This window comes from Octopus bimaculoides, chromosome 1 (assembly GCF_046866305.1).
Source record: "Octopus bimaculoides isolate indiv1 chromosome 1, ASM4686630v1, whole genome shotgun sequence".
Taxonomy (NCBI): domain Eukaryota; kingdom Metazoa; phylum Mollusca; class Cephalopoda; order Octopoda; family Octopodidae; genus Octopus; species Octopus bimaculoides.
Genome location: NC_142928.1, coordinates 86,137,159 through 86,162,158, shown reverse-complemented (window position 1 = coordinate 86,162,158; position 25,000 = coordinate 86,137,159). Strand labels below are relative to the sequence as shown.

Below are 25,000 nucleotides of genomic sequence, written 5' to 3'. Positions count from 1 at the left end.
ATTTATATTTAATGATGATAGAAATTAGATAAAATCTACCAATTATAATTTATATGAGGCAACACACACATATATATGTACACCCACGCACACACTGACACACGCACACGCGTATAATATATATATATATATATATATATATATATATATATATATATATATATAATATAAATGATATATATACATATGCATATGTACATCCATATATGTACATACTTACATATATATGTATATACATATGCATATATGGGTACAGGACGTCATAAAACGTAAACAACATGAAAAACGAAAACATGGAATACGAAGTTTTTTTTGCGAACAATGAAAGAAACAAATGGAAAACAAGACAAGTAACACAAAGAATGACCCTTCATCAGTTGTCGGCTTTTTATCTACTCCATAACTCCGAGGAAAGCCGTTACTTGTTGCTTGAGAAAAATAACAGCTAGATAACAGCTTCATTTCATTAGACACTGCATCTCACTGAAGGTTTACCCGAAAAGGATTTACAAAACGGTCGAAGCACTTAACCTAAAGAAAGGACAATCCATATATGAGATGCAGCACGGAATTTTGTCAGTGAACAGGTCGCGGTCTCAAAGCGACGAAAATATTTTGGCAAATTAAATTTAAATGTTGAAGTGAATCTAACGGTTTTTGTGTTTCTTAAATGGTTTATAAACACCTTCCACGCTGCTATTGTTTTCGTTCCAGCACACGATCTCAGATCAGGTCGCTTGCTATGCAAGTACATCTCCATTATATATATATATATATATATATATATATATATATATATATATATATATATATGGTATTATCGATGATATATTGGGAGAAATTTCTCAATATATGGGGATAAACAGTCTAATTTACATTTTATATTAATATAAGAAAACGGAGAAAAATATTATGGATACTTATTTTATTTGTGTCACAATAAAAACACAGCAAATAATTTAATGCAAATAAAATTTAAAGGAACATAAAATAACATAAAATAAGCATAAAAAGTACCTGCACATGTTTCAATCTGTTCACTAGGTAAACAGTGCTTCGGATCTGCAAGATTCGAACCATGTTAAGTGTTGTAGATGCAAAAATAACCTAATTTGATCAGATATCTTCAGGGTTGCCTATTGCAAAAGGCTAATGCTTACATATTTTCTCAAAGGAATTCAAATTGGTGGTAAAAACGTACTAAATAAGATAGTTGAGGACCACATATTCGTATGTTAAGTATCCAAGTAATGTAAACATTAAGTTGTTAGAAAAGAAAGAGAGGACGTCGAGAAAGTAATAGAGGGATGTATTAGCTAACCAAATCGTGCTGAAAAACCAATTAAGGATCTGAAAAACAGACAGTTATGGGTTTTGAGGGACATTATGTAATCATTTTAAAAATATAGACGGTTAGGGGTTATGAGGGACATTATGTAATTTGGGTATGATATTGTGGGGGCGTTAAATAAATAGATTGAATTAAAGAGAAGAATAGGGAGAGATAGTATAATATAATGTGTGTGTGTGTGTGTGTGTGTATATATGAATGTGGTATGTATGCATGTTCTCTTTCTCTTTCTATATGTATTATATATCTGTAGGAATTTGGCAGGCGTGAAGTGGATTCGATCCACTATATACAAATTTGAATCAACACTGCGTCAGAACTTTTCCCGTGGTGGAGACACCGCTTCGAAAACCGTTGTTCCACCGCGGGAAAAGTTCTGACGCAGTGTTGATTCAAATTTGTATATAGTGGATCGAATCCACTTCACGCCTGCCAGATTCCTACATCACCCCGTACCATCGAAGAAAAGAATATATTTCTGTATGTATGTATGTGTGTGTGTATGTATGCATGCATGTATGTATGTATGTATGTATGTATGTATGTATGTATCTATCTATCTATCTATCTACCTATCTATCACCCTACACACACACGCGCGCACGCACAAAATAATCAGTTAAAATTTACTACTGTTACTTCACTGTCATGGTAATTAAGTAATTTTCAGATGGTTCCAGCAAAGAAATAGATTTTCGATGAGACACAATCTACCAATTGTCAAAGCATGAAATTCAAAGTAAAGGACTAGTACATTATTTACATTATTTACATTTGACGGACATTTGTCCTCATCTTGTTATATCCGTCAAATGTAAATAATGTAAATAATGTACATAGTTCCTCATCTCTTAAATATAGAACTGAAAGGAATAGTAGTCAACTCCTATATAACAATGAATCTAATTTCCTCTATAATACGTATTATGTATCCAGTCACACAGCGTAGGTTTTGACAACGCTCTATGCAGTCCACACATTCCGCACATACCACGCTTTGCCACTTAATATAATATGTATGTATGTGTGTGTGTGTGTGTGTGTGTGTGTGTGTGTGTGTGTGTGTGAGTGTGTGCATGTGTGTATGTGTGCATGTTCTCTTTCGCTTTTTCATTTAGAATAAATTTTGACCGGCCATCTGCTTGGTAGTAAGGTTGTGCAGGAAAGCATCTTGATTTGTTCATCATCTTTTAAATCTTAAGATGGTCTTGCAGATTTTTATAGAGTAAGTATGTATGTATGTATGTGCGTGCGTGCATGCGTGTGTGTGTGAGTGTGTGTGTATGTGCACGCGCGCTCATATTATTTTTCTTTGAGTTTAATTTAAATTCTTCTTGAGTTCAAGCCAGTTGCTAACAAAGCCACAAGACATTTTCAGTTAAGAAAATTCTTGGTGTTGAGTTGTATGTATGTATGACATAGTTCAGTTTTATTTCAAGATTTCTTGCCAATTGAGAAAAAGCCGATTTCTAACGAAGATCCAAGGCTCCTTTATTGGAATTTCAACATCAACAACAGGGTATTTTGGTTTGTATGTAGGTATGTATGTATGTATATGTCTAGATTTGTATGTTTTGCTTTATGTATGCATTCTCATGCATATAGTTGCATATCCAGACATGCTCATATATATATATTTATATGATAAACTTCTGGAAAGTTTTACAGATTTTTACAGTTCCAGTGATGGATTGAATCTGTAGTCTTCGAATTAACTTTCTCTTTTTTGGTTTTGAGAAGCCTAATTTCTCAAGATTGGTATTTAGGCAGTGTGTTACATATCTCAAGGCTCCAATAATTACAGGTATGAACCTGAACTTGTAATCTGGATAGAGTACCTGCAGATTTCTCAATAGTTCAGCGTAGATATTCGCTTTTGCACTGATCTTCAGCTTTATGTTAACAACCGCTGGGCAGCTAATTTCCACAACTGTACACAGTTTCTCTTCTCTATCCCAAATCATTATATCAGGTCTGTTGTGCTTACATTTTTGTTATGAGTGGCTATGGCTTCTACCATACTGTGGGTTCTTATTTCTTTGTCCTCGGGGTTATCCTTCCGATGAATTTCATTATAGAGTGTCCTAGCTACAACATCACGTCTTGTCATGTATGTATGTATGTGTATTGAATAAAATCATAATTAACTGATCCTCCTGTATTTTCTTTTACTCGAAGCCAAGAACATTTCAGCACTCCTCGTATGTATATATATATATATATATATATATATATATATATATATATATATATATATATATATATATATATATATATATATATATATACATACATACATACATACATACATACATACATACATACATACATACATACATACATACATGTGTGTGCGTCTGTGTGAGCATGTATAGTACACATCGATGTAGATAATATATAGATGTATATATAAATATGAACGCACACATTTATATGATATAATATAATAAAGTTACCTATAGTCAATTTCTCCGTCTCCATCACGATCCATTTCATTCAGCAAGAAAACCTTTTGGGCATCGTCTAATTTGAGTCCGATTGACTGAAAATGAAGATTTTATATAGTAAGTTTCTAAGATTTCGTATTGTGAGTTTCTTAATATAGTAAGTTTCTTAGATATTTGTTTATTCGTTATGTGTAACAGAAGCAGTATTAATTTAAATTAGCAATGTGTGTATTAATTTAAAATAGATACAATCTAGAAACCCTAATTAACTGCGGTACATGTCTTGATATTGTAACTCATATAAAAATACAGTGTTAAAAAAACAAAAATATATCAGCAGCAGCAACAGCAGCAGCAGAAAATCGTCCAGTAGAAGTGGAGGCATTGCTAAATAGGCATTTTCGCCTATCTAGGTTTCGTTAGTAGTAAGTATCCTCTGGCAACCACTTATTAAATCAGAACCCACTGTTACTGATATGATAAAGCAATGATTGAAAAAATACTGACGTTGTAATTAGCCGGCAGGCTGAATAAAAATTTGTTACGTGCAATATAAGCAATATTTGTTTGAAATAGTTATCTGTGTATCACACTTAAAGCAGATATATCGTTGAAAGCCTAAGCAACAACGGTATTTTCCTGAAATAGTATCTCTTATAGATGTGTAGTGTTAAAAAAGCCCCAAAATATATCGATAGCAGTCGAAAATCGTCCAGCAGTTGTGGTGGCATTGCTAGATGTGTATTTCGGCCTCTTTCAGCTTCGTCAGTACCATGTGTCTACTGGCAACCGTATGCTGAGACAAAACCCGCTGTAAATTGCTTTCTCGGTGAAATTTCACTCCACTTATATCTCGTATGTTCTTATAGAGTACTAGAAGTAAATCAAATCTTTGTTACTCCTTGAAAAATATATCAATTGTTGAAAAAATATACGCATTCCTTTCCAATTAAGTATATAAGCGCAGGAGTGGCTGTGTGGTAAGTAGCTTGCTTACCAACCACATGGTTCCGGGTTCAGTCACACTGCGTGGCACCTTGGGCCGACCAAAGCTTTGTGAGTGGATTTGGTAGACGGAAACTGAAAGAAGCCCACCGTATATAAGTATATATATATATATATATATATATATGTATGTATACATGTTTGTGTATATGCTTGTGTGTCTGTGTTTGTCCCCCGCCCAACATCGCTTGACAACCGATGGTGGTGTGTTTACGTCCCCGTAACTTAGCGGTTCGGCAAAATGAGACCGATAGAATAAGTACTAGGCTTCCAAAGAATAAGTCCTGGGGTCGATTCGCTCGACTAAAGGTGGTGCTCCAGCATGGCCGCAGTCAAATGACTGAAACAAGTAAAAGAGTAAAAGACATATCACAGAGAGGAAGAAAGAGGGAGAAAGAGAGAGAGAGAGAGAGAGAGAGAGAGAGAGAGAGAATAATATAATCCTTTCTAATTTTGCCACAAGGCAAATCGATTTCATTGAATCCAGAGCTCCACTGGTACATATTTTATCGACCTCGAAAGGATAAAAAGCAAAGTTAACCTCGGCGGTATTCGAACTCAGAATATAAAAGATTCGGAAGAAAACGCCTCTAGGCATTTAGTCCGGCGTGGTAACGATTGACTTCTGACATAGGCACAAAGCCACACAGTTTTGGTGAGGGGGTATAGTCGATTAACTCTACCTCATAACTCAGCCGGTAATTTTGTCAACGTCATGAATGAAAGATAAAGATAGCCTTGTTGGTAGTTGAAAAATCTTTACCTCAATTCCTTTTATAAACTCTTCATGTGTTACTGTCATACTTCCATCCTCATCAAAAGTACCAAAACAGTCAGCCAGTCGAATGTTATTGTCATCCAGATAACGCACTAATCTAGCCATAGGATGGATAACAGCCTTTGGTTTCTTCGGGGCCTCTTGACACCCATAAATGACTTTAATATCCGGGAGTTTTTCTTTGATCTTGTTCAAAAGATCTTCAAAATCTTTGTCGACGTGTGTATGCTAGTGAGAAAAAAGAAGAAAGAAATAAGGATTTACAAAAAGATCCATTACACACACACACACACACACGCGCGCGCGCGCACACACACACACACACACACAAACACACACACACACACAGAATAATCCCTCGCCAACGGTGTTGCTGCAGAAGTAACAAGTTCAAATTTTGGCACAAGGCCAGCAGTTTTGGGAGTTGGGGTAAGTCAATTACATCGACCCCAGTGCTCAACTGATGCTTATTTTATGATCCCGAAAGGATAAAAGGCGAAGTTGTTCTCGGCGGAATTTAAACTCTGAACGTGAAGCCGAACGAAATACCGTCAATTTGATGGCATGCGCTGCTCTCTCACTCAATAATAATAATAATAATAATAATGATGATGATGATGATGATGATGATGATGATGATGATGATGATAATAATGATAATAATAATAATAATAATAATAATAATAATAACAATAATAATAATAATAATAATAATAATAATAATAATAATAATAATAAATGCGAAAGAAATAGACAGAGAAAAATCCCAGCAATGGCTGAGAAGCTCAGGACTCAAAGCAGAGACTGAAGGATTTTTAATTGCTGCACAAGACCAAAGCCTCCCCACCAGAAATTACCAAAAACACATAATGAAAAGAAATATAACAAGTAACTGTAGAATATGTGGAGATCGACAAGAAACAATAAATCATATTATATCTGGCTGCCCAGTCCTGGCTAAGAAGGAATATATTCACAGACACGACAGAGCTGGGACCTATATACACTGGAAGCTATGCCAACATTATGGAATAGCAACAGAAAAAAGATGGTATAAACACACGCCAGAAAAGGTCACAGAAAACGAGAAAGCAACCATACTCTGGGATATGCCAATACACACAGATAGAGAAATTAAGGCAAATAGACCAGATATAGTTGTCAAAGATCATGAAGGAAAAAAATGCCTTCTAATTGATGTTTCAATACCAGCAGATGACAACGTTTCTCTAAAAGAAATGGAAAAACTTTCAAAATACAAAGACCTGGAAATAGAGATAACTCGAATGTGGAATCTAAAAACAGAAGAAACAATTCCTATCATAGTAGGTGCCTTAGGTATAATAAAAAAATATTCAGACAAATACATAACAAAAACACCAGGACTTACAAATATATATAACATACAGAAAATTGCACTACTGGGCACTGCACACATTCTACGCAAAACACTTTCAATACAGTAAACATAAGAGCACCACAGCAAACCACAGCACATACCCAAGGCGCACAGAGCTGCGCTCGGTAGTGAAGTGAAAGCACGTTATAAAAATAAAACTACTGAATAATAATAATAACAACAATAATAATAATAATAATAATAATCATCCTTCCTGCAATAAGCACAAGGCCTGAAATTTTGGAGAGAGGGGAAAGTAGATTACATCGACTCCAATACTTGACTGGTATTTTATTTTATCGATTTCCGGAAAGATGAATGGCTAAGTTGACCTCGGCAGTATTTGCATTCAGTACGTAAATACGTATTAAATGCCACTAAGCATTTTATCCGGCGTACTAACGATTCTGCCAGTTCGTCGTCCTAGGACAGAATAATAACGATGATAATAATAATAATAATAATAATAATAATAATAATAATAATAATAATAATAATAATAATAATAATAATAATAGAATACCTGAAAATTTAAATGTTCAATGACCGAATTTTGGTTGCGTAACACAGCTGCACAAATAGCATAACAACCGGAACCTTCCATTGGGTTTCGGATCATCTATTATAGAAATATAAATATGTATTATATTCGTTCAATACTCCTGAATACTTTGAATGTAACTCATGCATATACTGTTCTATATGTATTTGCCATAACATTTTCATAATTGTATTCAAATATGCACGTACACAGGTATATAAATACATACATCCTCTACACATAATAGGTATCATAAGCGTCAAGAAGAAACAGGCTCACTGACAGTGCTTGAAGGCTCGAATCACGTACCTGTCACTTGTTGGGAACTATATTCCAGTGTGATACTTCAGACCGCCTGTTATACAACTTTTCCCCATTTTTATGTCAGTACACATAATTGTATAGACAATTTGTGTACAATCGTTACGACACACAGTGTTAGATAAAAAAATAAACCTTATACAAATGTTTTTTGCACATGATAGCAAACAAGTCGAAGCACTTAAGGCACTTGTAATATAAGGTTCAATCTCGCTGCAACGCATTTGTGGCTATTTGAAGGTGATACACAGTTATTGACTAAGACTATAAAAAAGAGTCTCATACATACATACATACATACACACACACACACACACACACACACACACACACACACACACACACACACACACACACACATATATATATATATAACATGTGAAATCGTGTGTTGAAAGGACCACCGATGAAGTCACAGAAGTGTGACGAAAGAACTTTGGCCGAAATACGATTAATGTAAAAAATAAAATAAAGCTGAAGCAAATTAACACCAAATATATAGTGCGTGTGTTTTAATGGCTAAACTGGCAACATGACCATCCCCAAATATAACAATATATATGTATATATATATATATATATATATATATATATATATATATATATATATATATATATATATATCGTAAGAAAGAGGGAGGAAGAGAATTTTGATTATCCCCACGCGGTAAGTTGTAATGCAACATATATATATAAAATAAAAGAAGGAAAATGCACACAGTTTACAAAATTTTAATATATTTTTTTAATATATTTTATAAGTGAAAGAGTATTGTGTTTGTCGACTGGTTTCGCTTTTGCTAATCATGACATTGAAATCATTGTAATTTCGTATTTTCTTCAGAAGATTTTAGTCCATATTGTGTGAAAGTTTGAGAATGAACCAACAAGTAGAAAAATCTAAGGGAAGGTAATTGGCGATCGTTATTATTCAGGACAGGGGAGGTAATTGCTCATTTTTTTGAGGAGGGGAAAAATAAATATGCATAAATATACAAAAAACTCAAAAGCTAAAGTAGTGGGATGAGATATGTACAGTGATAGGTATGTAATCATGAATTAAAATATGAACTGAAATCAAAGTTGCTTATGCGTTCATATTTAGGCGTGTTCTATATTTTTCGATAAACAAATTTTCTTTCTTTAAACGTACTTGTACGGAAATTGTTTCTTTACACTAGATGGGGAAAACTGTAAAGTTTGGTCGGATATTACCTGCACATCTCTCTATGCGTTCACTCAAAGGAATCTGTCTGTATTGTGGGAAACGGATCTGTTCCTTATGTAGTGTGGATCTCCGTCTAAGTGTCATATTTGTCTGTCCTATATAGTTATGCCCACAACCTGAACAAGTTATAACATAAATTAGATTTTCGGAAGCACAAGTGAAGTTGGTTTTAATTGTGAACCTCTCTCCTTGTTTGAATAGGAGTTCCGAGCCGTCCAGAAATTGTCCAATCAACTGGAAGGCTCGAGTTTTTCTCCACCTAAAAAAATGAACAATTACCTCCCCTGTCTCGAATAATAACCATCACCAATTACCCCTTCCCCCTCTTAGATTTTTCTACTTTCTGCAAGACCTGTATCATTTGTTAAGCATCATAAAATAAAATGCTATTACTATATATCAGTAGACCGATGGGTGAGATAGCGATCCAATGTTTGTTGGCAAATGTAGATTTTTTTACATTCACAAACTCACAAACTTCCACACACAGCATAGACTAAAATCATCATAAGAAAATACGAAATTACAATAATTTCAATGTCATGAGTAGCAAAAGCGAAACCGATCGACAAAAGCAATACCTTTCACTTATAAAATATATTAAAACTATGTAAAATGTGTGCATTTTCCTTCTTATATATATATATATATATATATATATATATATATATACGTCGTCACTGATAGATTTCAAAATACGGTCCAACAAAACTCATTCGCACATAGAACTAGGCTTCCAAGAGAGGAAAAGGAACACTCATCAGGAAAATCCGAATACTATATATATATATATATATAACTAATCAATTAAAATACTACCACCAACAGACCCCACAATCAACAGCTGTAAGAACACTTAAATTAAAAACAATATCTGCAGAACAGCATGAAATATAAACCAGCAACCAAAGGGCAACAGGAAAAGACAGGGTTATTAAAAAAAAACTCAAACACAAATCAAAAGTGTTCTATTTATTTGCCAACATACATTGGACCGCTATCTCACCCATCGGTCAACTGATATATAGTGATAGCATTCTATTTTATGATGCTTAACAAATGATAGAGATCTTGCAGAAACAATATTGTTGTGTCTTCGGTTAACCTTCTGGCGATGACTTGAACTATTTCAATGATGTCAACCTCCAACGATCACCACCAACATAACTTTTATAGATTTAGATATCTTTGCAGTAATAAACGAAACCAAGTATTATTCTGCAGTTGGCTCTAATAGATTCCTTGCTAGTGTCTTGAAGGAATGCAAAACTAACCACTATTTAACTTCTAGAAAAAAATCTTTAGACATAAAAACAGGTGAGTCCGCTATATGAAAAAGTTTGAACAAATATTAATACGGAGAGAACGGTAATACTGAAATATGCGTGATGATATCCACTATTCACAGATGCATTGAAACAGCTGTAAAGACGGATCATATGTAAAATTATGTAACAGTTCATGTAAATATAATTCCTACACTTACAACTGGAGAGCTGTACCAAATCAGATTGGAATCGGGTACATTTCTCCGGTTTACTAGCTCAAGTCAAACCGTCCAACCCATGCCAGCATGGAAGACGGAATTAAATGATGATGATGATGATCTTGGTAGCTCATGTTAAATGACTGGTTGAAAATTTTCCATTCAAAATTTTGTATGGTTTTGATAAATTTTCATGATTTTATAAGTTAAGAATGTTCAGGGTCTTGTTCTAAATTTATGCATATGTATATTTGTTTCTTTATTTCCGTGGGTTTGATTTTCACAAACGCAAGTTTTTGAGGCTCAAGTCATGTTAATTTTTTAACACAAATCGACTTAATATCGAAACCTTGCGTTATTATAACACTTACTGAAGTGAAGTGTTGATGTTTTATTTAATATAGACATACAAAAATGGAGAGATAGATAGAAATAGAGAGAGAGAGAGAGAGGGAGAGAGGGAGAGAGAGAGAGGGGGAGACTGACAGTGCATGAGAATGTGAGAGACTAACCTTTAGAACTTTAAGACTGCTGTTGCTACTTATTCCGATTGCGATCAACACGGAAGATTCAGCGTTAACTCGGCAATTGCTGAAAGAAGTAGAAATGCTGGAGATATAGTGAGTGTGTGTATGTGTGTGTGTTTGCGTGTATGTGAAAGAGATAGAGAGAGAGAGAGAGAGAGAGAGAGAGAGAGAGAGAGAGAGAGAGAGAGAGAGAGGGAGAGAGAGAGAGAGAGGACAGCAAATTCGTTATTTTGAGATTATAGCGTGTACGTAGAATAAATCTTAGTAAATCGGTGAAATGCTAGTCTAAAATGTTTGTACCTGGACCAGTAGCACCGTCTCAGATACGTGAGCAGCGCATCATTGTGATTCTTGACCTTTGTAAAAGGTCAGTGGCTGATCAATTCTGAAGCATTTTCTGTTCCAGGTGACGAAGGCTAGTCCTTGGGACACGCTTCTAGCTGTGTTATGTATGTAGGAGTCACCAGGAAAGATCGTCAGAGATAGTGAATCGAAGTAGCGACCTTAATGATATTACTTGTGTGTTGTTCGAAATTAGAAAAGGATGGGTGCGAGAGTATTTCCTTGATATGAACAGTGGCTGTGTCTTTGCATTGCTGAAAATCTTTACATTAATAATGTTCTAAATGACCGCAACAAACATTTCTCTACCAATCAATTTTCTTAAAGGGCTGATATGAACACACACATATGCACATGCACGCACACGCGCACACACACGCACACGCGCACAGACACGCACACGTGCACGGACACGCACCCACGCATAGATACGCACACGCGCACAGACACGCACACGCGTGCAACTACGCACAGACACGCACAGACACGCACACGCTCTATTTACACAAACAAAAGTCGATCCCAGTTTTTTCCCTGATAACGAACCAACATTTGTTCTTGTGGACATGTGTAGTGGACATTTGCTCTTGTGGACATGCTCTTGTGGACATGCTCTTGTGGACAAGCGCGTAGCCAAGTGGTTAGAATGTTGCACTCACGATGTTTGCAATCGTGGTTTCTATTCCCAGATTGAGCTGTGCTTGAGCTTTTGAGCAAAACACTTTATTTCATGTTACTCCAGTTCACTCAGCTGTAACTGTAAACCCCCTCAGCAGATGGTGTCTCGTTTAGGGGGCATGTTGTGATCTCCCCCTCAGCAGATGGTGTCTCGTTCAGGGGGAATGTTGTGATCTCGGTCACTTATACGTCATGGAAACCGAGTTAGTGGTCGTATGAGTCCTCAGACTCGAGACAGTACTTAGAACTGATAAGGCATGGAAATGAATACCTCATCCATCATTTCTTTTGATAAAGCAGTTCATGCAGACATTAGGTTATGGATTTTCTTATCTTCATTAAAGAAGAAAACTGCAATTAATGTAGTAAAATTAGCGTGATACATTAAACTAACTTATAAATACATACACAAACACACACGCACACACATTTGTCCGGTCATAGAGTGACCAATGGTTTCGCATCCATAATGGGCTTAGCCCCATGGACGGCTCGTATATATATATATATATATATTAGCTAGCTGTATGCATTTATCTTTCATTATAGTTATATCTCAGATGCAGAAGTACGCAGAGATTCATCATCCAACAATTCCTATATGAATACAGCTGTAAAGCAGAGAATGTAAATGACAGAAAGCATTGTATAAAACTCGGAGCCATCCGAATCTATGCCCAAAAGGAATCAAAGAAGCCGATCATTTTGGGTTTTAAGGTAAGTGCCAAATAGTGCAAAAGGTTCATGAGACGATATGATTTATTAATTTGGTAGAGAACGAGGATTGCACAAAAGCCTTATTGCTTATCTAGATAAGAAAATTATGTGATTTTAATGAACTTTTGAGTTTGAAGTTTGTAAGACTTATGTAATTTTCTTTTCTTTTATATTAGGTTGGTGCATAATTATTGCGGCTTTCTTTTTTCAATAAATTTTGAATAAGAACACTTAACAAAATTATGTTTAAATGATTATTCCGGAGCATATTCACAATCTACTTCAATTTCTGCTTGGCGTTTTATTTAAATTGGCGTTTTGTTAAAATTTTTTGTTGAATAAAATTTATTAAAAAAAAAAAGCCGCAATAATTATGCACCAACCTAATAATTCTGTATGCAGAAATAAAGTTTACATATTAATTTTCATTCATCGTATTTATCATTCTAATTTTAATAAAAATACCTAATTTGTAATTCAGCTCTGATATATGCAGTGACAGTGATTTGTGTGGGACTTCGACAAATGTAGTTGTCCAAGTGTGATGGATACAAGTAAAACAGCAAGTATTAACATTCATAAAAGCTGCTTCGTCATATTCTTAATAGGACGAGTGATTTAACGCATCATTTTTGGATTATTATAGATACTGAAGTTCAATGTATTTTCCTTTATTCATTTAAGACAGTGGTTCACAACCGGGGTCCATATAACCCCTGGGGTTCATATAAGATTTCTGGGGGTCTACACTAGCAAAAAAGTAAATTAGAGATCTACAGTAGTACTTTGAGGGTACATGGAAAGTCTTCATTTAATTGTATGTACTGCAAGAAACAGTTAGGTTTCTTTCTCTAACGTTTTACATAGTTCATCCCATGTAAGTAAATGTATGAATAACCGTATAGGAATTTTGAAAGAAGCATCTATAAAATTAGTTTTTAAACATCGAATGGCTGTGGTGGTCCATTAGAGAAAATAGTAATCGAAGTGATCCATAGATAAAAATGGTTGAGAACCACTGATTTAAAAGACCACTTGGGGGTTCTGCAACTAGTACGGTGTACCTTGAATTTCAGCTCCTCAAATATATTATCTGTGTAATAGTCGCATCCCAAGTTTTAGTCAAAAATATTCGACTTTTACGTGAGTATATACATTGTATATAACAACAGAGATTACCTGATGTTTAAATGTTCTAATGTGGAATTAGATTTCAGTGCTTCACCGATTGCTTTAGCCGCATTTTTGTCAATACCATTCCAAGAGACGTCTAAGTATGTCAGAGTATCATTATTCTGTAATGAAAGTATAGCTTATTCAATTAAGAATATTTTTTAACAATGTTATTATTATAGAAACGGAAAAGTGCTGGACATCCTGTTGTATTTTGTTTCATTCGCTTACGTTTTGAGTTCAAATAATGTCGTGTTTAACTTTGGGATTCATCTGGTCAAACACAATTCTAATTTTTTGGGCACAAGGTCAGCATTTTGTCCGACGCACTAACAATTCTATCAGCTCGCTGTCTTACACCTGTCAGCCATAATGAAATTAGTATTTGTCGAATAATAGCGTTAATTAAGTCTTCTCTATCTTTACTTCCAAATTTATGACCTTGTGAAAATTTTATAAATCATTATTATTAGAGAAGTGGAAATGGTTGATACATTTAAAACTTTGAAATCACAATTAGAATGCAATATAATTTATTGATTTCAAATTTTGGTACAAGGCCAGCAGTTTCGGAGGACGGGATAAGTCGATTAAATCGACCCCACTGTTCAACTGGGACTTATTTTATTGACCCCGAAAGGATGAAAGGCAAAGTGGACCTGGGCAGCATTCGAGTTTAGAACGTGAAGACGGACGAAATGTCGCTAAACATTTTGCCTGGCACAGTAAAGATTCTGCCAGCTCGCAGCCTTAAATGCAATATTAATTATACCGTATAACAATGAAAAAAAAAAAAAACCGGAAATGAAAATAAACTTTTCCAGGGGTCTTTTGTGTGTAGATCATGAATATAACATTTGTTTCTTTCTGTGACCCTCCAGTTTCTCGTAAATTACCTAAATTACCATCTTACTTATGTTAAATACACTGGTGCTTCCGTAGGAATTGAGTGCAAACAGTATTGGTCCGAAGTTATGAACGGATTTTGATATAATTTTAATGGAGTGTCCCTAAGCTATTTTTCAACCTAACCTATGAAGATTATAAAATTACAATCAATATTTTTATAGTTATTTGGGTCCAAATCCGTGGTAAATCCGATAAGAAACTACACCTCATCAGCCAACCTGAACTCAATGATATAGTTCGTGATCTAACACATACTAAGCAACAGAATGAAGTCCTAACCTCACGTCTGCAACAATAGAACCTGTTGGATAAAGATGTTCGAAGTACAGTATTTAGGAAGCGTTTTGCAGATCTACAGCAATTCTTCACTTTGGAAAACAATTCGACTAATTGTAATGATATCAGAGACCTATTCAATGCCCTTGAGTTGGCCTATGAACCAAATGAGTGGAGGTTATTCATAGATGCATCCCTTTACAGCATAAAAGCGGTTCTCTTGCACATTGGGAACATCATGCCTCCAGTTCCAATCGCTCACTCAGTCATTTTAAGAAAGACATATGAAAGCCTCGCTTTTATTTTAGACCGCATAAGTTACAAAGAGCATGAATGGCTAATTTGTGCGAACTTGAAAGTAGTAGCTCTACTTAATGGACTACAAACTGGATACACCAAGTTTATGCGCTTCCTTTGCAAGTGGGATAGTAGGGTCAGATCAGAATATTATCTACGCTCAGAATGGCCACATCGGAAAATGGCCACTAGTTAAGAAAGAGAAAATCATTTTACCACCACTGCATATAAAACTAGGCCTAATGAAGCAATTTACCAAAGCACTGCAACATATCAAGCTATGTTTCCAGTACTTTAAGGCGATCTTCCCTAAAATAACTGAAGCCAAGATTAAAGAGCACATATTCGTAGGCCCTCAGATTCGTCAACTTATAGCTGATGAGGACTTCGAGGCGACAATGGATGAAACTGAGCTAGCGGCCTAGCATGCTTTCAAAGAGGTATGCAAAGGACTTCTGGGAAATCAAGAAGTGGCCCAGCAAGAGAGTATAGTGGAGAGCCTAATCAAGTGCTACCATGATCTCAGGTGCAATATGTCACTTCAGATACACTTTCTTCATTCTCATTTGTCCTTCTTCTCAGAGAATGCAGGCGATGTGAGTGATGAACATGGAGAGAGGTTCCATCAAGATATAGCGTCAATGGAAAACAGGTATAAGGGAAAATGAAGCCTAGCTATGCTGACTGGCTTCTGCTGGAACCTGAAGTGTGATACACCTGAGAGTCTTATAAACGGAGAAGTAATACTAAATTGTAGTTTAATACATTATATAATGCTAACAAACACTCCGATTCATTATATATTTATGAATTAATTACAAAGGACATATTTAATCTGACTTTGGGAGCAAAATAAATTTATGGTATCGTAAAAATCAGTATAAGTTGCATAGTTATTAAGTCAGTTATTTACAAGAAAATGTGACGGGTTGGGAAATTTTTGTTATGAAATTCGAATTTAGCACAATCAACTTCATAATAAAATGTACATAAGAACTATGTTTTTTCTTGACCCTAAAATTTCTTGTACAATGTTATTAAGCAACATTTCTAACAAAAAGAACAACGATAAGGAAACTTTATCGTATCTACTATGAATTGTTTCTGTTCTAGAACAATACTTTGTTATCTCTACTAGATAATTAATCAGATACACATGGCGGCATAATAAAGTACCTAGAACACTGAGGCAATGACAGAGAGGCCAAAGTAAATTAACAACGGCGAAAGACCACAAATAGTGGCGCACAGGAAGATAAAGTTGTGAAGAAAAGGTCGACGCTGCAAGTTAGCCGCTGTAAGGTGAAGAACAATCAGAACAGAAGGGACTTGGGAGGTCTCTGTTGACCTTGATGGTAAATATCGCTTCCCACTTTCTGTCACCAAAAGACGCGACTTTTTCTTGAGGTGCAAGGTAAAGAAAGTGGTAAAGATAGTAGAGGTGACGGTTTCTTGGGAATCGAACATCGAAGACGTTTTCTTCAGGAAAGACAGAAAATACAACGAGTTGGCTGAACATTGAAAACTATAATTGGGAGGCAATATGTCTTACTGCAGTGATAGGCGTTAGAAGATTTGTTGGGACCAGAAGTCTTGGTCTAGTTGCGAAGGAGAGAAAAGATGCTGCCAGAAAACTGTCAGAAGCTACTGAGAAAGCTGGCCATTACATCTAGCTCAAGAGAGAGGACAAATGGTGCAGCAAAAACGAATATTGAGGATGACAGAAATATCTGACCTGAAGTCACAACATCTGACTCATTAAATCTTGTTATATTGTGCGTGAGTTTTGTCGTCCACATCAGTGGGTGGCCCTGGGTAGCTCTGGTGTCTCAGTAGAAGTGGTTGAAACACCTACAGAACTGCTTCAACGTCTGAGGAGACATCGACTCCTACATTCGGACATGAAGAACAGCAGCATCTTCAGCACACAAGTATTTACATGAACAAATATTATAAATTGTTTCTGTTTTTGTAGTAGTACTATATTATCTCTACAAAATCAGTAACATAGTTATAACAGGAACGAATATTCAACTAATGTCCATTATAAGGTCTCCTACTTCGGCTGGATTTTTTTCCAACGAAATGTGATGAATAAATTTCATAAAGCAATTTTACTAATTCGTAGTTTCTCGCTGAAAACATTGAACTGAAGTAGGAAACCTTCACACGTTGTATACCAATAAACTAGTCCATTCTGCTACTGCAAGGTGGCTAAGAATTCCTATGGAGATGAAATAGTTTAATTAGAATAAGATAAATAGTTCATAGTATCTAATTTGAGATGTAATGAGAGGCACTTTGTAACTCTGTAGTGTAACTGGTGAAGTGGTTGCCCAGTAAGTGGTTAGAGTTTCGTTATTGGGCTTATTGATTTTATCGGTCTTAAATTGCCGCTCTTAATGTCAATTATCACCTTTAAAACTACTTATGTATTGCTTGGATGAGCATGTCTCTCGTACTGTTTACATATACTGTCAATTAATGATCCTGTCCTCTCTTTTTTGTTATACTCTAATATATTGCTTGGATATAGGGTTTATCCGTTGTCTTGTCTGCTTATCTTAGTTTTGGATTGAAACTTAAGTTTTTCTCTTTCTCCTCTTTAACAAATATTACAGCAAACACACGTGAAATGACCTTACACGAACTGGGGATAGAAAATAGATTGTAGTTTTAACTCACCAAGAGCTTATCTCTTGCCCTACGTTACTAACCAAACAATTCTAATAACATTAATTACTAATATGTAGACATTACGACTCAAATTGATTGAATGCTGGTCGATGGTTCATATTCTGTCACCAGTATTGTTGTGGGTCCATAGCCAAGACACTTAAATCTCCATCCAGAGCATTTATATCTCCTACAAAAGTTATACTTACTTTCAAACCAGTTCCCATTGCTTCCAAGCCATTTGATCTAATATTATTCCAACTCATATTGAGATGTTTGAGAGAACTGCTCTCAGAAAGTGCCGGTCCAATTATTTTTCCAGATTTGTTTTCCAAATTGTTGTGGCTAATGTCCAAATATTCTAACTTTCTGGCATTCTGTAAAGAGACAAAAGATTGTTCCGAAATTTCACCATAGCCATATTGATTTAATATGTTTTTCTAACTTATTCAGTTTAAAATATTTACTATTATTTACTATTAACTATTTATACATGATATCAGGTGGTTTATGTCAAGGTGCCTTTAACTTGTTTCCACTATTTAACCATTTTATTGTGGAAATCAGATATATCCACTCAAAATTTCCTAACCCATAACTGTGGGAAGCAGTTTTATATACCAATCTTTCTTTTGGTGAGAAATGTCATGTTTGAAACTATTTTTCGTGGAGATATGTCAAATTAATTGAGTTAAAGTAACTTGCAGAAAATAGCGATTCTATTTTTTGATTTGTAATTTCTGTTATCATACACTATATATGCCTATTGCGGAGGCGCATGGCTTAATGGTTTGGATGTTGGACTCAGGATGGTAAGATTGTAGTTTCGATACCTGAACCGGACGATGCGTTTTGGTGTTGAGCGAAACAATTTCACGCTGCTCAGTTCACTCAGCTGGTAAAAAATGAGTTATCCGGTGACGGACCGGCGTTCTGTCCAGAGAAAAATATATAGACCAGAGAAACCGGAAAGCCAGCCCGCCGCTCCTTACAGAGTAATGTGGACTAACCATACATGTATATCATTCGCAATATAACTATTACACATGTCTTTCTAAGCTAGTAATCTTCCTGTACAACCTGTTTCTGATATTGTATTTATCAATCCTTGTTTCTTTTCTTTCCTTTGCTTGCTTGGACTTCTACGCTTGATACTCCTCTGCACGTCTTTTCAACAATAAGTACTTTCTTAGAGCGGAGCACCTCTGACAAGTGGATAATATATTTATATATATACATATATATATAAATGAATGGAAATAGAACTTTACTCCGCCCAGAAAATTTGTCAGCTCAACTATAAACTCAGCTTGTTTAATTGTTTTCAGAAAGGTAACCTCCGACTAAATGACTTGCCTTTCACGCGCTGCCTCAAGCATCAGCCTTCAATGGAACCCTAACAACACAGTCAGTTTATAAGCTTTAACTGTTTTAGGTCACCAGAAACACTTTATGGATGGTAATACATTTTCTAAGAGATCTCTACCTGGTAAAATCTGCGGTTTTTTTTGTGGTTTCGAATTAAAAGCTTTTATCGGACATAGTACAGGAGCACAATAGTACATCGGGAACAAGATACGAACATATAACAAATGACCCCAATATTTATAATCACTATGATATAAATTGCCATTTATACTAATAAATTAAAGCAGGGTACCACTTACTGATATCAACAAAGCCAGAGAAGGCGCTGAAGAATCATTTAAGTCGTTACCTAGAAAGCAAAAACAAATAACTTGAATTAACTGTCTAATGGAATGGAAATAAATGCCCTATTTTTCAGCATATAAGTCAACATAGTTATATAGTGTAAATACGTAGTATAAACATTCAAACACCATCAATATCTTTCCAATCCTGTTGTATTCCATATGGAACTTTCGGTCCTCCCAAATCATCTTGGTATATAAGGTGACCAACATTTTAAAGCTGTAAATTTTGTTCTAAATATTCGACTTGTATGCCGGAAAATATGATTGTTTTAACTGATAAACTTTCGCGATTAGATATTCATCAAAGCTATTTATAAATTTGAACAGAATTTTGCTTTCTGAAAGCGATTACCTACATAAAGCCAATAAGTAAAATAACAACTTAGAATAGGATTCATAGCTGTGACATTTAATATTCCATCACTAGAAATATATCTATTTCTTTTCTTGTTTAACAATGCACTGAACTATGTGCTAACATTTTCATGCGTAAAATACTTTCCTACATTCTTCTAATTCATTCATTTTAACAAGCTACCAAGCCTTAACATTTCAGACTTAACGTGAAGACTACAATACGTTTAAATGTAAGCTCTTAATAATGCACATGAAATTTGATCTACAAATCGATTTCGTAAAGTCATTCGCTTCATTTATCGTGTAAATGACATTCTAAAAGGTATGCACATCATGATACTATCATATTTATGTTTCCATTAAAATATATAACGTTTCTGCTAATTTAAAAGGAAACTAATATTTTGAAGGTTGCCATGAATTGTAGTAAACACACTCTCAATTTTCTATTCCAAGTATACATACTGTGTACATTCGTTCTGAAAATTAGTGCTTCATAAAAGTTGCGAGTTCGATACTTGACAAGGAAAGTTACCTTTCTATTGACAAACTTTATTTTAATAGTTCAGCCTGTGACCATCAATGAAACATTAAGGTATACGACTGCTATACTTGTATATCATAGATAAACAACAGCAACAACAACAACAAAAAGAGTATTCTGATTTTAAATGAATTTCGATAACTTGAGCTTAGAGATTTGAGCAAGTATGACCTTCTTAATTTATATCGCTATTGTCATTAAGTAAAGCATAATTTTACAATGATAATTGATATTGATTAATTTTAGTTGATTACAGTCCACGACTGTTTCAGTTTCCAGCTGAAGTAGCTATTTTATTAATAGAGGGGACGTAGCACAACTATGAAATCAATAACATTAAGATCATACACACACATGCGCGCGCACACACACATACATACATGCATACATACATGCATACATACATGCATACATACATGCATACATACATGCATACGCACACATACACACGCACACATAAATGAATAAGAGAAAAGGGATTGAGCAACACGCTTTACCGCATAATACCACAATTGTTCTCTCACGACGAAGCAATTATAGTATTACACAATAAAGCGTGTTGCTCGATCCTTTTCTTCTCTAATCCATATTTTTGTATATACTCTACGGGTATTTCACAGATTTCCAGACGTATAGTCAGTGATATGATCCGTCACACTGTATAATAGCATTTATTAGCCAATACCTGTAAACGCGCTTTCTATAGCATACTACAAGGTTTATACCCAAAGTGAATTCACACACACACACACACACACACACACACACACACACACACACACACACACACACACACACACACACACACACACACACACACACACACACACATTTACCGCCTACGCATGCGTCTTCCTTTCTGAACATGGAACTCCTACCTGTAACTTTGTTCTCCGCTATATACGTATCTCTTTCTTTGTTCAAGGTCTAACGTCCAGTAAGCTATCTTTTTAGCAGAAATCCTGAGATTATGAACAATCGTCTCTGGTATCTTGTACTTTTCACCGCAATCGGATAACTTTCATTCGAGCTGGCAGAACATTTAGAACGTCGAGCAAGATGCTTAGCGACATTTCGTCGGTCTCTACGTTCTGAGTTCAAATTCCACCGGGGTTGACTTTGCTTTTCATCCTTTCGGGGTCAATAAAATAAGTATCAGTTGAACATCGGGGTCAATGTAATCGAATCGGCCCCTCTCCAAAACATTACCGGCCTTGTACCAAAATTTGAAACTAATATTCCGTATCACTCCGTCCTGTGTTTAGTTTGACTCAGCAAACAACCTTTACATTAGGCCGACAGAGTTAAATATTTATTGTAGCTAACTTATCGTATACTTGTTTTCCTATCTCGTCGTCCCATTCATTTGTAGCATCCTGTCCGCACGACACCGTTCCTTGGAAGTATTTAAGAAGCTACTGAAACTTTGAAGTGAGCAATCCTGAAGGGTAAATCTTATCGAAATTGCCTTATCTTCAGCTAACAACTGATGAGGAAAGCCCGATATTCATATCCATATAAACACACAGAATAATAAGACAAAATGTTTTGTTCCGTGTTTTGGTTACCTGTGCACACACACACACACACACACGCACACACACACACACAAAAACATACACACACAAGCGCGCGCACACGCACGCAGATACACACACACACATGCGCGCGCACACGCACGCAGATACACACACACTTGCGTACGCGCACCCTCATGCATATATGAATCTCTGTGTGCATCTGTGTACGTGTATTTGCATGTATGTATGTATGTATGTATGTATGTACGTATGTATATATATATATATATATATATATATATATATATATATATATATATATATATATATAGAGAGAGAGAGAGAGAGAGAGAGATGCCTATAATAGGACATCTACCCGCTAGAAAGAGTAGCAAAAAACTCTATACCACAAAAATAAGGATAATTTCGAAAGAGAATGAAAAATAAAAACATTTTTACCAGTCTACACTCTGTACCATGGTTTCAAGCTATTTAGCTAGATAAAATTATATCTAACTCCGAGGCTTTCATCAGCAGAGATCCGGATTAGCGTGTAAACACGAGCCAAGGAAAGAACCTGACTCGAGTTTACATGCTTAACTTCCCAAAAGTGTAGACTGGTAAAAATGTTTTTATTTTTCATTCTCTTTCGAAATTATCCCTATTTTTGTGGTATAGAGTTTTTTGCTACTCTTTCTAGCGGGTAGATGTCCTATTATAGGCATCTCTATATTTTAAATGAATAATATATATGTAGTCTATTGACTAATTTTTTATTCTCGCTGGACCACTGGTGGTAAATTAAATTTCTAAAATTTATTTTGCTGCCCTATGATTGATAAGGATATATGTATGCGAATAAAAATAAAAAAAATATAAAAAAGGGTTTTGTATGATCGTGTATAGAGGAATATATTATTTAAAAGAGTTCCAACATATAATATAAATAGTAAAATGAAATGAAGTATTGAATGTCTTATTGAATATATGAAATATTGAGTATTAAATATAGAGTATTAAATATATAAGGACTAGTATACTTTCCTGCTTCATGGCATTCATCAAGGTCCCGTCGTGTGTGAAATGTGTATAGTCGATAGTACTAAACATCTACCTGTATTGTAGTTTTTTTTATATAACTTTGGCTTTAAAAAATATCTAAAATATCTAATGTATATATTAGACAATGTTTCATGAATAGTATAGTACTGTAATCTACACACAACAAGCACACATACACAAATAATTTGAATGTTATATTCAGAGCTAATACAACTGTGAAATACACTGATGCTAAATTAGATTTCGGAGCTCTGAATTTAATATTTAATGGCATAGTTTGTTGGATTTCAAGAGAAGTGACATGTTGTTTTAAATTGTTCACAAGGGAATCCCCCCCCCCCCCACACATGCATGCATACACACACGCACACACACGCATGCATAGATATACATACTTGTACAATTTGTACTTACACAAAATTGTACATTGAACCAAATTAAAATTTTTATGATTTACTTATCATATATTTAGACTCCTATGCCGCATTGAATTGAAAGACAAAAATTCTTACTTGATAAATTTAGATGTGTTAGTGTATCGTTTTGGATCACAGCATTGCATAAATCCGGCACACATGAAGTTAGTTTATTTGAAGATAGTACCTAATAGCAAAAAACAGAAACCACAATAACAACAGCAATAATAATAATAATAATCATGTGGGCATATGGCATAGTGGTTAAGAGCGCGGGCTACTAACCCCAAGATTCCAAGTTCCAGGCTGTGACCTGAATAATAATAATAATAATAATAATAATAATAATAATAATAATAATAATAATAATAATAATAATAATAACATCGAAAAATACCTTAGGAATGAGAACCCAGGTTCGAAATTTCCCCAAGACACTCGATAAAGGCTGGCGGGTATAGCCGAAACGTTGTGTTAACAACAAACAGGTTGAGGACAGATATCCGTCAAATGTAAATAATGTAAATAATCTACATAATTCCTCATCTCTTAAATACAGAACTGTATTATATATATATATATATATATATATATATATATATATATATATATATTATATATAAATCATTGGCGCAGGAGTGGCTTACCAACCACATAGTTGCGAGTTCAATCTCACTGTGTGGCACCTTGGGCAAGTATCTTCTATTATAATCTCCGGCCAATCAAAGCCTTGTGAGTGGATTTGGTAGACGGAAACTGAAAGAAACCCGTCGTATATATGTGTATATTTGTGTCTGTGTTTGTCACCCCCACCCAGCATTGCTTGACAATCGATGCTGGTATGTTTCCGTCCCCGTAACTTAGCGTGCCCCCAGTCAAATGACTAAAATAACTAAAGCAAATAAATGAATAAAAGAATTTTATATATGTATATATATATATATATATATATATATATATATATATATATATATATATATATATATATAAACAAATAGTAAATGAGTATATGCATATATACGTACAGGTATGTGCATACCGATATCCACCTGTATGTATAGGTGCATATCTGGGTACAGGACATTGCAGACAGAACAGAGACGAGAAAACACACAAGCCACATAGAGAACATTCTACTTCATCAGCTACCTCCGTTTTAACACCGGCGTTTCGAAGAGCTAGGCAGGACGCATCGTTAAAACAGCTCTTGCCATGGACCGCAAATTAAATTTGTA

General features: G+C 35.0%; 1 protein-coding gene across 3 annotated transcripts in view; it reads right to left on the bottom strand.

Moving 5' to 3' along the window:
* The window catches only part of LOC106868572 (uncharacterized), a 63,022-nt gene that overhangs the window by 576 nt on the left and 37,446 nt on the right, over positions 1–25,000 (bottom strand). For 2 of the 3 annotated variants that reach the window (XM_089353241.1, XM_089353248.1), the window contains 8 exons: positions 23,862–23,952; positions 19,819–19,868; positions 18,361–18,528; positions 14,000–14,115; positions 11,069–11,147; positions 7,504–7,599; positions 5,567–5,809; positions 3,808–3,893 (listed from right to left, as the gene is read on the bottom strand). In XM_089353241.1, coding sequence (XP_089209367.1) covers positions 3,808–3,893; positions 5,567–5,809; positions 7,504–7,599; positions 11,069–11,147; positions 14,000–14,115; positions 18,361–18,528; positions 19,819–19,868; positions 23,862–23,952 — 929 coding nt within the window. The remainder of the gene's footprint in view (positions 1–3,807; positions 3,894–5,566; positions 5,810–7,503; positions 7,600–11,068; positions 11,148–13,999; positions 14,116–18,360; positions 18,529–19,818; positions 19,869–23,861; positions 23,953–25,000) is intronic. The other variant, XM_089353253.1, reaches the window with a different exon arrangement.